Source organism: Sarcophilus harrisii, chromosome 3, assembly GCF_902635505.1.
Source record: "Sarcophilus harrisii chromosome 3, mSarHar1.11, whole genome shotgun sequence".
NCBI lineage: Eukaryota > Metazoa > Chordata > Mammalia > Dasyuromorphia > Dasyuridae > Sarcophilus > Sarcophilus harrisii.
This window is the reverse complement of record NC_045428.1, coordinates 304,734,491-304,748,158: the sequence shown is the minus strand read 5'-3', so window position 1 is coordinate 304,748,158 and position 13,668 is coordinate 304,734,491. Positions and strand designations below refer to the sequence as shown.

Here is a 13,668-nt window from a genome sequence, read left to right as displayed (position 1 = left end):
TTTAAAATATATTTTGAAAATTAGATCTTTATCAGAAACATCGGCTGTAAAGATTTTTTCCCAGTTTTGTACTTCCTTTTTAATCTTGTTTTTGTTGGGTTTGTTGGTGCAAAAACTTTTTAATTTAATGTAGATTTTTTATTTTGATTTTTGAATAAAATGAAAAATTTTAAATTTAAATTTAAAAATTAAATTAATTTTTAAATTTAAAGTTGTCAGTTTTTCCTTTTATAATATTCTCTAATTCTTCTTTAATCATAAATTCCTCCCTTCTCCAGAGATCCGATAGATAAATTTTCACTTGCTCTCCCAATTTGTTTATGCTATCATCCTTTATAGCCAAATCATCTACATATCCTTTCACCCTGTAATACCACTACTAAGTCTCTATCCTAAAGAGCTCAAAGAAAAAGATTCATGTGTGCACAAATATTTATAGCACCTCTCTTTGTTGTGGCAGAATTGGAAACTGAGGAGATGCCCATCAATTGAGGAATGACTAGAAAAGTTATGATTTATGAATGTGATGGAATATTATTGTGCCATAAGAAATAATGAAGAGAATGGTTTCAGAAAAACCTGGGATGATTTATAGGAATTGATGCAAAGAAGAGAGTAGAAGTAGGGGAACTATCTGCACAGTAACAGCAACATGAATAAAGATGAGCAACTGTGAAAGACTTAGTAAATATAATCAGTGCAAGGCAATGCAATCAAAAAATGTCATACAACTTCTGAGAGAAAGCTGATATTCGGAGTACAGATTGAAGCATATTTTTTTCTTCTTCCTTTCTTTTTTCTGTTTCACCCCAACCCCAGAACAAGTCTAACTTGTTTTTTTAATTTTCATATGACTTCATATTTGTAATGAGTTTCGTATTTCTTGCCTTTTCAATAAGTGAAAGAGTGAATGGGCAGAGGGACAGAACTTAGAAGTGAAAATAAAATTGAATTTTAAAAAAGGAGAAGAAAAAGGGATGGCCAATACCTGTGCAATGGAGAGAAGATCCCAGATCAAATCTTCCTTGCCGTTTACACTTCGGGCCACAACAGCATGAGCAGCAATCCTGGCCAGGTGGCAATTCTCGTACTGATCGATGGGCCTTCTTGTGTTGTCAGGGCACAGTAGCTCATAATTTTCTTTTTCAGCCTCAGTTTTAAGGTTGTCTGCAAGAAAAAGCAAAAAACTCCAATAAAAGTAGAAAGACCATTCTCAAAGAGAATAAGCATTTATTAAGCTTCTATTGTGTGCAAAACACTTTAACAGGCATTAAATGAGACATATTTTAAATAAAACTAAAAGATCAAAAGAAAAAAATCTCTGACTAAAATCTATAATGAAATCAGAATTCTAGGCCAAAATGATGCTAAGCTGACTAATTTTTGTGCTTCTAAAATCTTGGCAATACTCTGTCTTGAATTCAGGAATATGAATCTTCTTGACTCTAGACTCAGCACTCTATCTACTGCATCACTGAGAGCAAATTTTAAATATTACCCTCCTGAAGGCAATGTATTACTTGGTTGTAATTAATTATCCATTAATATTTTACTTTTTTTTTTAAAGAATATCTTAACATTCTTCTTCCCCATCCATCTCCACCTTTCCACTTCTCGTGGCTGTTGAGCCTTAATGATTCCACCTTTTATGTCCCATATTTTTGTCCTCACTCTGAAGGACATTACAATTTAACAAGGTGACCAGGCACCAAGGTGGGTAACTTCAATCTATGAGTATTAGGTGGTGGGAAGGGATGTTGATGAAAAGGTTAATAAATAACTTTGCGCCAGGAACTCCAGCAGATGGTAAATAATATAATCATAAGACCACTGTGAACTTTTTAAAATTCTCTTCAGAAGAGCATTGTAAGAAATGAGGGCAGGAAATAGAATGAACCAGAATGAGGTTAAATAAAGCTGTGTCTGATGCTTGGGATAGTGGGGAATTGGGCCTCTCTACCCTAGTACTTACCTAATACAGTTGTATGCTTGACAAAACTCACTTCTCCAACACCATCCTTCAGGCACCTAGGGAAAAGGAATGGACAGAGTCCAGCCTTAATAGCTTAGCCTATGCTTTCCTCTAGCCATTACAGATATAGAAGCATATGCAGGATTTCCAAAGCAAAGGAATCTATAGAGTATCTACTTCACCAAGGCTTGTAAGGCAACAAAGGTAGGAAGTCCTAGAGCTAAGATTCAGACCTAAGTACCCATCTCCACCAACTCATCTAACTTGCATGATCCAATTCATCCCTTCTCTTGGCTAGACTGCTAGATACTAAAGAGCTTTCTTAGTCAGGCCCTTTGTCTTTCTCCAGTTTAGGCTTAGACTAGGTCCAAGAAACTGAAAGAACTGGCAATGATAATATTAATACTAATTAACAGTGCCTCTGCATATAATGCTATATGTTCTAGTATTTTATATAAATTTGTCTCATTTGAACAAAGTAGAAGTGGCCGTGGAAGGAGAGGGACAAAGAACAAGCTACCTGCTGTCCTGTCCCACTAGTTTGGAAAACCAGGGTCAGGATGGTTGAAGTTAAGTGTGACTATTTATGGAGCCCAAGAAAATCATAGAGACTGGGGAAAATGTTCACAGACCTATTGATGCTTGACATTTCACCAGAGTTATGGGGAGGGTTCAACTTACTGGAATGCTCCTGAGTAGCCAAAATAAGGTTCTCTGTCTGAGCAGACACACTTATCACCACCTTTTCCAGCACACAAAGAACACAATTTAGGATTCCTTCCCAATGCACAGGGAACACAGCTGCCTGAGAAGAACCTGGCCACAGCTATAGAGAGAGAAAGAAACAGCACACATGAGCAGTGTAAAGGGTATGTGGGAGGACAAACAGAAACAATGTCCATCTTCAGATATAAACTTTCTATGCTTGTCTTCTTTCCAGAAGACATATCAATAGCAATCTGCATGAACATAGAGAAATGAAATAATTGCTTTTCATTTTGGATGAATGAGTTAGCAAGATCAACAATCTACTTCTAAATTCAATTTCAGTGTGACCCCCTTTTGGATTTTCCTGGCAAAGCTACTAGAATGGTTTGCCATTTCCTTCTCCAGCTCATTTTACAGATGAGGAAACTGAGGCAAACAAGTTAGTTTAGTCACTTGCCCAGGGTCACATAGCTAGCAAGTGTATGAGGCCACATTTGAACTCAGGAAGATGAGTCCCCCTGACTCCAGACCCAATATTGCATATACTGAACCACCTAGCTAGCCCAATAATTTCCCACTTTCATTCTTAACATTCAGTCCTGGGCCTATCCTTCAGGTGTTAATTCTGAGCCAATACCTTACATCAAATATACATCTACCCCCTAATTCCTGGAAAAGTCTCAAAGCCTAGAAAAAAAAATTAATTAATTCTAGGAACTACTTTTTCGATATTAACCTGAGAGTCTATGAACTGGCTTTTAAAAAATATATTTTTTTTTTTCCTAACTTGTGATCCTATGTGTTTTATTTGTATGTATTTTATTTTATAGGTTTTACCAGACTGATGAAGAGATTCATCACACCAAAAAAGGATAAGACCCCTGAATTAGAGGAAGCTTCTGGAGAACATTCAAATAATAGGGTGCTTTGCATACTAAGAGAGAGGCAGCACACTGCTATCCAAGTCTGGGCAGACTTTAAGGGTAAAGACTGCAGGCAAGAAATTGGTAATGAATAAAAAGTCAAAGGTTCAGATGATATTCTTTTTAGAAAGCCCAATTTTCTTTCTTTGTTGGAGGAAACTAGGATTGTGACTTGCCCAGAATCACAGAGCTAGTAAGTACCTGAGGCTGGATTTGAACTCAGATCCTTCTGATTTCAGAGTTACCCAGTTGTCCCTGAAAATACAATTTTCAAACACAGAAAGAAAACTACATCATGCCCAGATCTTTACTCATCCTTATTTGTCCAGAAAAATCTTTCAGCAAATTTTATGTAAAATTTGCCTTTCATTCAAGACATACATTCAAATTTTGCACACTAAATCAAATAAAGATTGGTAATAATTGATGACAACAATAAATAATATTTTTATTGTTGTCATTGTATATATGATCGTCCTCTTTGTGGTTGTTATTTGTTGGTGATGGTGGTGATATTTGTCTTAGTCTTCCAGTTTCTGATGTGTATAGTGAATGTGTGTTAAATGAACAAAGAATATGGGAAAGTGTCAAAAAAAAGTGGCCTCTAATATTTTATATAATTGCATCATTGGATTTTTAACCTCTTTTACATAATTGTATAAACTATAACAGACTGCTTAGTGAGGGGGAGGAAAAAGAAGGAAAGATGAATAGTATTTGGAACTCAAAACTTTTTTTAAAATTTTTTTTTCAAATCGCTTTAACATATAATGGTTGGGGGATGGAGGGGAGAAATAAAACATTTTCTTAAAAAGGAAAAAGAAAATTGGCTTTTGAGTCAGGAAGACCTGAATTCAAAGTCCTGCCATGTATAGTCAAGTTCCTTGAACTCTCAGTGTCCCAGACACCTTGAGTCTAAGTTTATAAGTTATAGTAGAAAATTTTCCCCTCTTGAGAACTCATTTCACTACTGAAATCAGAACTGGTAGGGAGAAAAAACTTAATAATAATAATACTGCAGCTAATAACCACTACATTCAGAGTTCTCACTGTATTTGCCAGCTTACCATCCTCGATGGGTTCTGGTGGTCCTTCCCACTGCAATAGGCCAAGTGCATAAAGCGTCCCCACAGGGATGATCCACCCAGCTGACCTGCCCAGGCCAGTGTGACAGGACTTCTTGCCTTTGAGGTCCTTGAATTCAAAATCAGTTCCTTTCTTCACAACAGCCACACCAAAGTACTGAGTCAGAGGTTCTATACAACACAGAATAAACAGGAAGATTCTCAGCTAGGAGTCAAAGACAAGAAGATGGCATTCTCTGATGATCTCTTAAGGGGTGGGGAAATCCCAAGAAATATCTGGGATTCTGGACTTGGATTTGGTGATCAGGTAAAGGAAGAATTTAAAAATGCTTATAAAATACATACCCACACCCACAAACATACATGTATACATACATATATACACACGATATATTCTTTATATATGTATAAAACACAAAATAATGAAGAGCAAAATGAATAGAACCAAGAGAACATTATATAAAGTAATAGCAATATTGTTTTAAGAACAACTTTAAGAAAATAAGTTATTTTGACTATTATAAATATCCAACTTAATTATAAAGGACATATGAAGAAAGACACTACATTGAGAAAAAAAACTGATAAATAGAAATAAATGTAGAATAATACATACATACACTTATTTGTGTCTAATGGTGGCTATCTTGGGAAGAAGTACAGGAGGGGAGAAAAAAAATCTACATGATGACTTTGTTGCATATTTAAAAAGGAATAGCAAGTTATGCATAGATTTGCAGTTTCAAATGCAATCACCTTTTTTACTATACTGTATTATGGAAATGCTTGTTTTATTCCCTGAATTAAGAACAAAATAAATTTTTAAAAAGAAAAGAAAACTCTTCTTTAACTGTTATAGGAGAAAATAATCAAAGCTCCCTTTTCAAATCATTAAATTTTGGGAATTTTTACAATGGTTCTATTCAGGCAAATGAGTAGCTAAGAAAAGCCCCTAGTTTGCATTTTCCATCTTTACAATCTCTTCTCAGGCAATTTCCCAGCTAAAATCCTTCTATTGTTTTGGTGATCTGAATGATGCCTCTTATTTTTTTTTTTTCCCTCTGTGCTCCTTACACCATGGATTTGAATTCTCCATTGCCAGAAGTACATAGAGAAAGTAAGTTGAGTGGGCAGAAAGGGAGAAGGGGAAACTATTTTTATAAGGCCATTTTCTATAATCACAGAATTTCTGGAAGTTTTATCCCACAGCTAAAACCATATTCTCTCATTCTCATTTTGAGAATAACACAAACTTCACTTTCTGGATCATCAGAGTTTGATTCTGTCAGCAACTCAAGGGTTGTCCAAAACTCCTGTTTTGACTTGGGAGCCAATATATGCAAATCAAGAACTCACTTGCTTCGGTACCATAGTCTTCAGCAACAATGGGTTTCAGATTGTAGGGGACCAGACCTGCTTCGTAGATAAAACCACCATCAATAGTCACAGCATCAGCCTCATTATCCTGAAAGAGATGAGTGAAAACAGCTTCAGTGCTGAAGCCCCTTAGCTCTCAGTAAGGAACACATGTAATCGGTAGGTTTGGAAAGAAATCATAGAATTTGAGGACTAGAAAAACCTTAACAAAGCTACATTGTCCTTTACCCTGCCTTGAAGATAACTGAGATGATTCAGTGAGTCTTGAGTCATAAAGACCTGATTTTAAATCTAGCTTTAGACACTTACTAGCAGTATGACCTTGAACAAATCATTTATCTCTGTTGCCTCAGTTTACTCAACTGTAAAATAGAGATACTAACAGCACCTATTCTCAGGGTTGTTAAGAGGATCAGATAAGGTCTTTATAAAAAGTACTTAGCACAGTAGGGATTTAATAAATCCATAGTTCCTTCCTATCTTCCTTGGAACATAATAGAAGCTAAATATGCCAAAAGTTCTCTCTCCCATAAAGTGGGGGAAAAAAATCTCTCTCATTAATCCTTCCTGCCTGTAATTTCCCTGCCTTCCATTCAAACAGCATTTATGAAGCCCTTCCTGATAAAAAAAAATGGCCAAAGAAAATATTAATTTTTTTGGTCTCTGTCCTTAGGAAAATCTACATAAAGATAATTGGATATAGAATCAAAAGCCAAAATTTGAATTCAAATCCTGGCACTTCTATTTACTGTAGGTACCTTAGGTAAAGCACTAGACCTCTCTAAGTCTCAGTTTTCTCATCTATAATATGAGGAGGTTGGATTAAGTAACCTTGAAGGTTCCTTCTTGCCCTAAATTTCTAAGCTATGAAAATTGATAATGCTAAGTATGTAGGAGTGGGGCAGATTTCCTTTTCATTTGTACATCCATTGAAATATTAATTATTTACCAATCATACCCTCCAAAGTCAAAGGGTCTAGGTTCAAATCCTAACTTGTTTTAAATTACCTGGACAACCTCAGGAAATCTTGCTTAATCTCTCTAGGGTTTCCTTATCTGCAAAAAAAAATTTTCTGGGGGGAAGGGAGGACTGCGGGAAGGGGAGGAGAGCTAAACCGAGTGACATCAGAGGTCCCTTTCAGATCCAAATCCATGATTCCATGATCTTTTTCCATTTGTACTTGAATGCTTCCTTCACCTAAGTTCTCCTCCATCCCTAGAAGATAGTCTAGAGGAATTATTGTGGCCAAAAATAAATAATAGTTCACCTGGCAGCTGAGTATCAGATAAGGAGCATCGCTGCACTGATCTGGAATACCTCATCTGGCAGGTGCCCCAATCACTAGACCCTCACTTAGCTGATGTCTTTCCAATTTGTCAGGCCTTGCCAAAGCTTGCCCTTTGCTGGCTATTTGCAAATAGCCTTAAAGAAGTCAGGGTTCATTCCATGCCATTACAAGGTAGCAAAAGAGATGGCAAATTTTTTTTTTAATAACTGGGTTGCCATTACATTAAATCATTTCTGGATTTTCTTTTTCTTTTCTTTTCTTTTTTTTTTTTTTTTCTGAGGCAATAGGGATTAAGTGATTTGCCCAGGGTCGCATAGTTAGGAAGTATTAAGTGTCTGAAGCTGGATTTGAAATCAGTTCCTCCTGACTTCAGGGCCAGCACTCTATCCACTGTACCATCTCGCTGCCCCTTTCCCTCTATTTTCCATGCAGCTGCTTTCTCAGCATAATTCTGTCTCCCCCTCTCTCCTCTCCCCCCTCCTTTTTGAGGAAAGCACTTTTTTCCAGAATTATTGAGAAATAAGAGTTTCTTTGCAGCAGCTAGGTGGCACTATAGTACACAGAGTGTAGAGTTAGGAAGAATCATCTTCCTGAGTTCAAATCCGCCCTCAGATCCCAAGCAACTCAGTTAACCCTGTTTGCCTCAGTTTCCTCATCTGTAAATTTATCTTGAGAAGGAAATGGCAAATCACTCCAGTATCTCTCCCAAGGAAACCCCAATGGGGTCATCAAGAATCAGACAAGACTGAAACAACTGAACAATAACAAGAATTTCTTAGAGACCTTCATGGAAGGGAAACATTAGTGTAATGAAACAAAGTAAGAGGATTGACGGAGAGCAGAGAGAACATTCTTCCATTCTCCTTCAGGCAGACAGTCACACACCCTCCACCACTAACAAGGGCTTGTGACCTACTGAGATGGCCTTGACACAATCCATGTGGGAGGTTTTCTTAATGCAGGCCAGACTGGGGCTGTTGGTGGTCTTTAAGGCTTCCTTAAATTCGTTACATTTCTTCAGCTCATTTTCTGATATGGCACACCATCTTACTTGTTGTTCTGAAGAAGCCAGGCACAACCCTAAAGGAGAAAAGCCAGAGGGAAATGATTTCGTGACCACACTAACTTCTCTCAACCAGGAGTAGAGAAGGTGTCCTCTATCTCAGATCCTGCATCTTCCAGAGGGGAGCACAGAGGAACAAGACCTCCGGTGCTTGCTTGCAAGATAGGACACTGTGCCCACCAAATAATTAAACAAAGCTAGTAACTCGACCTGCATTAATTATCAGCTCTCAATTATCCAAGCCACAAAATTTCATTTCTGAGATGCCTCCCCTTTACTTCCAAAGCTAGTAGGGAAGAACTCAGAGGACAGAAAAAAGTTGATACCCCCTCCTCTCTCCCAATTATTTTCCTCCTCATCAGTGGTGCTTTTTTTGAGGGGGGGGAATAATGGAAGGGAGTTGTTTTGTTAGTGCTGCTATTATTTTTTTCCATAAGTCTTTCAGTATGAAGCATAAAATAAAATATAGAGGACTTCAAAAGAAACCAACTGTATTAAATAATTGGAAAAAAAAAAGAACCTGCAAACCCCAAGTTAAGAACCTTTAACTTAGGGGAAGTTAGGTGGAACACTGAGTAGAGCACTGATCCTGAAGTTAGGAGGGTCTGAGTTCAAATCCAACTCTAGACATTTACTAATACTAGACAATTCACTTAATCTTGATCATTAAAAAAAAAAAATTTCTGACATAGAGAAGCTCAAATCAGCTTTTTTAATGTGTTAAGTCAATCCTTCTAAGATCCATGCTTCTCCCAACATTAGTCCTTACTTCATTTTCTTTTCTTTCTTTTTGTTTTCTTTTAGGGATAACTGGGTTTAAGTTACTTGCCCAGGATAGCACAACTATCTTACTTCATTTTCAGAATCCTTTTTTTTTGTTTAATCCTTATACTTCTAGTCCCTCCATGATTAACTGGCCTGTGGTTTAGATTTCACTAATAGTTTAGTTTGTTTTTTTTTTAAGGACACTTGATATAAGTTGGAAGAACTGAATTTAAATGCTACCTCTGTTGCTTCTGACCTGTTTGTCTCTAAAAGTCATTTAATTTCTCTTAAGTTCCATGTCTGGAAAATCAGGAAGTAGGACTAGTTGCTTTTTATACTTAAACCAAAATATGTGTCAGTTATTTTTAGTATGGTCTAAGGTCCTTTCCACTTCTAAAGTCATAATTTTGTAGTTCTAGGACAGCACTGAAATTATCATACATGAAGCTTCCCAGCTTAGAGGGAACTGCTGGGTTTTGAACTCAGCTCACATTGTCTTTTAGAAACTAGGGTCACCCTCATGACAAGATGAAACATCAGAGGAAGAATTCAGCAGAGGGAATATCCTTGCATTACAGCCACAGAGAGCTGGCAAAATATTTAGTTCCCAGAACTAAGACCCACCAAGTGGGCTGGCTGTGTGCTGGGCTTAGCACTAGGGATGATATCATCCTCTAGTAAAGTATATTGCTTGGACCAGCACCAAGTGTTTACTGAGGGATTTATCTTCCCCTATTTACAAGGCCTTCTCTCACACAAGTTCACAATCCCTGTTCCTTCTCACTGATAGGAACTGCATCCCTGTTCTCATCACAGAATTCCGATTCTGTGCCCCACAGGGTGGCCAAGACCCCCCAAAAGTTGAGACAATGACTTCCAGCAGGAGCAAAGAATATATGTATTGTTCATTTGAATTATCTCAAGATCTAAGAATTCTTTGTTGTGAGCCAATTCCTTTCATGTATGGGTGTGTGTATGTGTGTGTGTGTGTGTGTGTGTGTGTGACCCCAACATCAGTAGCATCAAGCCCTCTTTCTTAGCAGGTGGGTTTCTGCCTGCAGCTGTCATTTTGCTCCTTCTGAAATTAATTAAACTTCTGTTCAAGTCCTGATTCTCCTTTCTCTAGCCTGCAGTATTTCAGTTTCAGCCACTCTCAGATTAGAGACTAGTTCTGATCAAGTTGACAGGATAGCTAAGAGGTTCCGTGGATAGAGCATCAGTCCTGGAATCTAAGACCTGAACTCAAATCTAGTCTCAGACATTTACTAACTATGTGATCTGGATAAATCATTTAATCTTTTTTGCTTCAGTTTCCTCATCTATAAAATGAGTAAGACAAGGAAATAGCTAACCACTCCAATGTCTTTGCTAAGAAAACCCTAAATGCGGTCATAAAGGGTCAACCACAATTTAACGTCATTAAGGAAATATAAACACAACAGCTCACAGGAATATATTCAAAGTATGTTTTACAAATATGCAGAAAACCAAAGCCCAAAGTCTGGGGATTCTTTAGCTATAGATTGAAAATATCCTACAGTTTCCACTCAACCTCTTTGCCCTCAAGAGACATGTCCTCAGGCAGTTTTTCCCAGAATGAATAATTTTTGCAGTTAAAGTGTCTTCGTTTGCAAAATGCAACGGTGGGACCCAGCTCCCTAAAGTACCATAGAGGACCTAAAGGGACCATGTCCTTCAAACTCCTTTGCTATATATCCTGTAAATAAAAGGCTATTAAATTTAAAAAAAAAAAAAAAAACTCCTTTGCTAAACATTTAAATTCTTCAGTCTCGTTCTGACCTCATCTTTCCAGACTTAAATATTACTTTCCTTCAAGCACTCTACCTTGCAGCCAATCTTTCCTCCTTGCCATTCTTATACATAATGTTCTATCTGCTGTGTTGGCATCCACTGTTCCCCGTGACACTAAACTGACCCTCCTCATTTAACTCTTACAAGCTTTTGTTCACCTCAAAACTAGGCTCACAGGCCACCTTCAACATTAGGCATTTCCTTATGCTCCCACACTTAATCTAATGGGTCCTGTACTTCACCTACATTTAGCCCTGAGAGACTTAGAATGCAATTAATTGCAATACCTTCATTTTACAGGGAGGGAAACTGAAGCCCAGAAAAATGAATAAAACTTCTCCCAGTGATATAGGAAATAAGTGCCAGTGACAAGAGGAATCCAAGTCCTTAAATTTTTCTTCCAATGGTCTTTCCTCCATATTACAGTCAGTACTTCAATTTAGACTTTAGAACTTTTATCCAGAATTATTAGTTAAAATAGGATGCTGTTTTGATGGCTGAGGTAAATTCCTCCCCACCTTCCTTCTTCTTTCTTTGCCCTCCTCCTCTCTACATGATCCCCTCAATTCCCTGAAAGAAAAGGAGAGGGGATATCCTAAGATCTGTTTCCCCCCACGTGGGGCAACTCCAATTCCTCCTTAAGGATTTGTTAAGAGGCAGTGTGACTTCAGAAATCAAGACCTAGGCTCACTTGATGAGCTTTTTTCCTCCTGCCTCTACAGCTTTTAACCTGGGACCAGAGAAGTTGGTTTTATGTTGTTGTTTTTTAAATGTTTGGATGAGTCTATTTCAATATGCCCAGCTTCCTTTGTCATTGCATATATTTTATTTTGTGCATTTAAAACATTACTCTCAGAAAAGGTCTAGAAGCCTTCAATAGGCTGCCAAAGATGTCACACACACACACACACACACACACACACACACACAACATTAAGAATCCCTGGACTAGATGTTCTCTATTTTTAAAGTTATGATTCTATGCTTCTTTTTATCTCAGAACCTGCATTTTGGTTTGATAGTCCTACTTTCTTCAAAAGCAGGTTCTACCCACTGACTACTGATCAGAAAACCTCAGACAACTTCTGGATTTCTATCAGGCCCTCCTGTTATAAAATAACCTTTTAAGATATGTCTCCCATTCCTTTCAAAGAAGCTGTGTGATATTGGGCAAATTATTTAACCTCAGTTTCTTTATCTGCGAGAAGGTTGAATTTGATAACCTCTTAGGTCACTTGTAACTTCCTAAACGTCCAGTATTGGAGGAAGGAAAACTTGAGTTAAATTTTATCTTAGATTCTAACTAGTTATGTATCTATTTGTGAATCTCTTAAACCTCTCTGAGGTTCAATTTCTTCATCCATAACCTGGGAATCTTAATAACAGCCACCTCACAGAGTTGTCCTGTGGGTCAAATAAGATACCTTATGTAAGTGCTTTATAAACCTTAAAATGCTGTATAAATATGGGCTCTTAATATTATTAAATCTACAAGGGAAGCAGGTCAGGATCTCAAAACTTCACTCACAGATAGTTTAATCCCTTGATTGATCTCTCTTCCAAGCCAGGTTTGATTCTGCCTCATTCACATTTCTTTTGTGAAGATAGGGTTGGGAATTCACTGACTGACACTCTCTAGTGTTCTGGTAGCTTTAGAGAAAGCTCAGTTCTTTCTCACAAAGAATGGGTAGAGAAACTGCCCACCCCCACCTCACCTCAAATCAACAACCCATCTAAATCAACCCCTTTTCAGTGGTCACTTACCTATTATCCCGAAGGATAATAAGGCGGGAAAAGTGAGTCTCATTTCTTTGTTGGTTCTGGGTCTGGCAGCAAGGGGGTAGTGGGGCTCCTATCACAGAATAACCCCCTAGATTCTGTGATGGCTTCTAAGCTGCTCTCCTGGCCCTTTTATAGAGAAACAGGAGCTGTGTTAGCAGAATCAGTGACCTAACAGTGTTTGTCCTTCCTTGTTGCCCAATAGCCACTCAGCCACCTTCTTCTCCCTCTTTCCTCTTCCCTCCCATTTCCCCCTCCCCTTCCTTTCTCCTCCTCCCTTCTTCTTCCCCTCCCCTTTCTCTCCAGTGATCAGTACATTTTCAGCAAGGTTTGGGCTATGTTACTTCACTGCCTGGCAGGAGCCTGGGGAAGGAATGCTGATTAATGAGGATGGAGCTAGGACTGGGGGAGAAAGAATTAGGAAAAGCTATAGATGTTTTGTAAGGGCCTTTTGTGGTTAAGTACCTCAGGGGTTCATACATTTGAAATCAGCTAGGCCGGAATCAAAATGGAAAAGACCCATTCCTCATCCAACAATCCCTTTTTAAGGAGAATGGATGAGAATGGGCAGCTTGAAAATGTCACTGATTAAACCCTGAATTTAGGATTTTTCCTCCATTACTGCTTTTATTCCTTTAGGATACGGATAGGGACAGGACCTAAAAGAATAATTATAATCATAATAGCTAATATCTTTATGATAACACTTTGAGGTTTGCAAAGCACTTTACATATATTATCTCTTTTAAGGTAATCTCCTGAGAGAATTTTTGATTCTCACAACAATCCTGTGAGGCAGGTATTATTATCTCCATTTTACTAGATAAGGACACTAAGGATCAGAAAGCTTGTGACTTTCTGGATTCAAATTTATTTCTTCCTAATTCCAAGTCTA

At 37.8% G+C, this 13,668-nt stretch overlaps 1 protein-coding gene across 1 annotated transcript in view; it reads right to left on the bottom strand.

Annotated features, from left to right (window-relative positions):
* Positions 1 to 12,894, bottom strand: part of LOC100925261 (serotransferrin) — a 32,924-nt gene extending 20,030 nt beyond the window's left edge. Inside the window, exons 1-7 of the mRNA XM_031959756.1 lie at positions 12,759 to 12,894; positions 8,271 to 8,434; positions 6,045 to 6,153; positions 4,671 to 4,859; positions 2,654 to 2,798; positions 1,973 to 2,028; positions 989 to 1,167 (exon numbers count right to left, since the gene is read on the bottom strand). Coding sequence (XP_031815616.1) covers positions 989 to 1,167; positions 1,973 to 2,028; positions 2,654 to 2,798; positions 4,671 to 4,859; positions 6,045 to 6,153; positions 8,271 to 8,434; positions 12,759 to 12,801 — 885 coding nt within the window. The 5' untranslated portion in view covers positions 12,802 to 12,894. The remainder of the gene's footprint in view (positions 1 to 988; positions 1,168 to 1,972; positions 2,029 to 2,653; positions 2,799 to 4,670; positions 4,860 to 6,044; positions 6,154 to 8,270; positions 8,435 to 12,758) is intronic.
* Between the last annotated feature and the right edge of the window lie 774 nt (positions 12,895 to 13,668).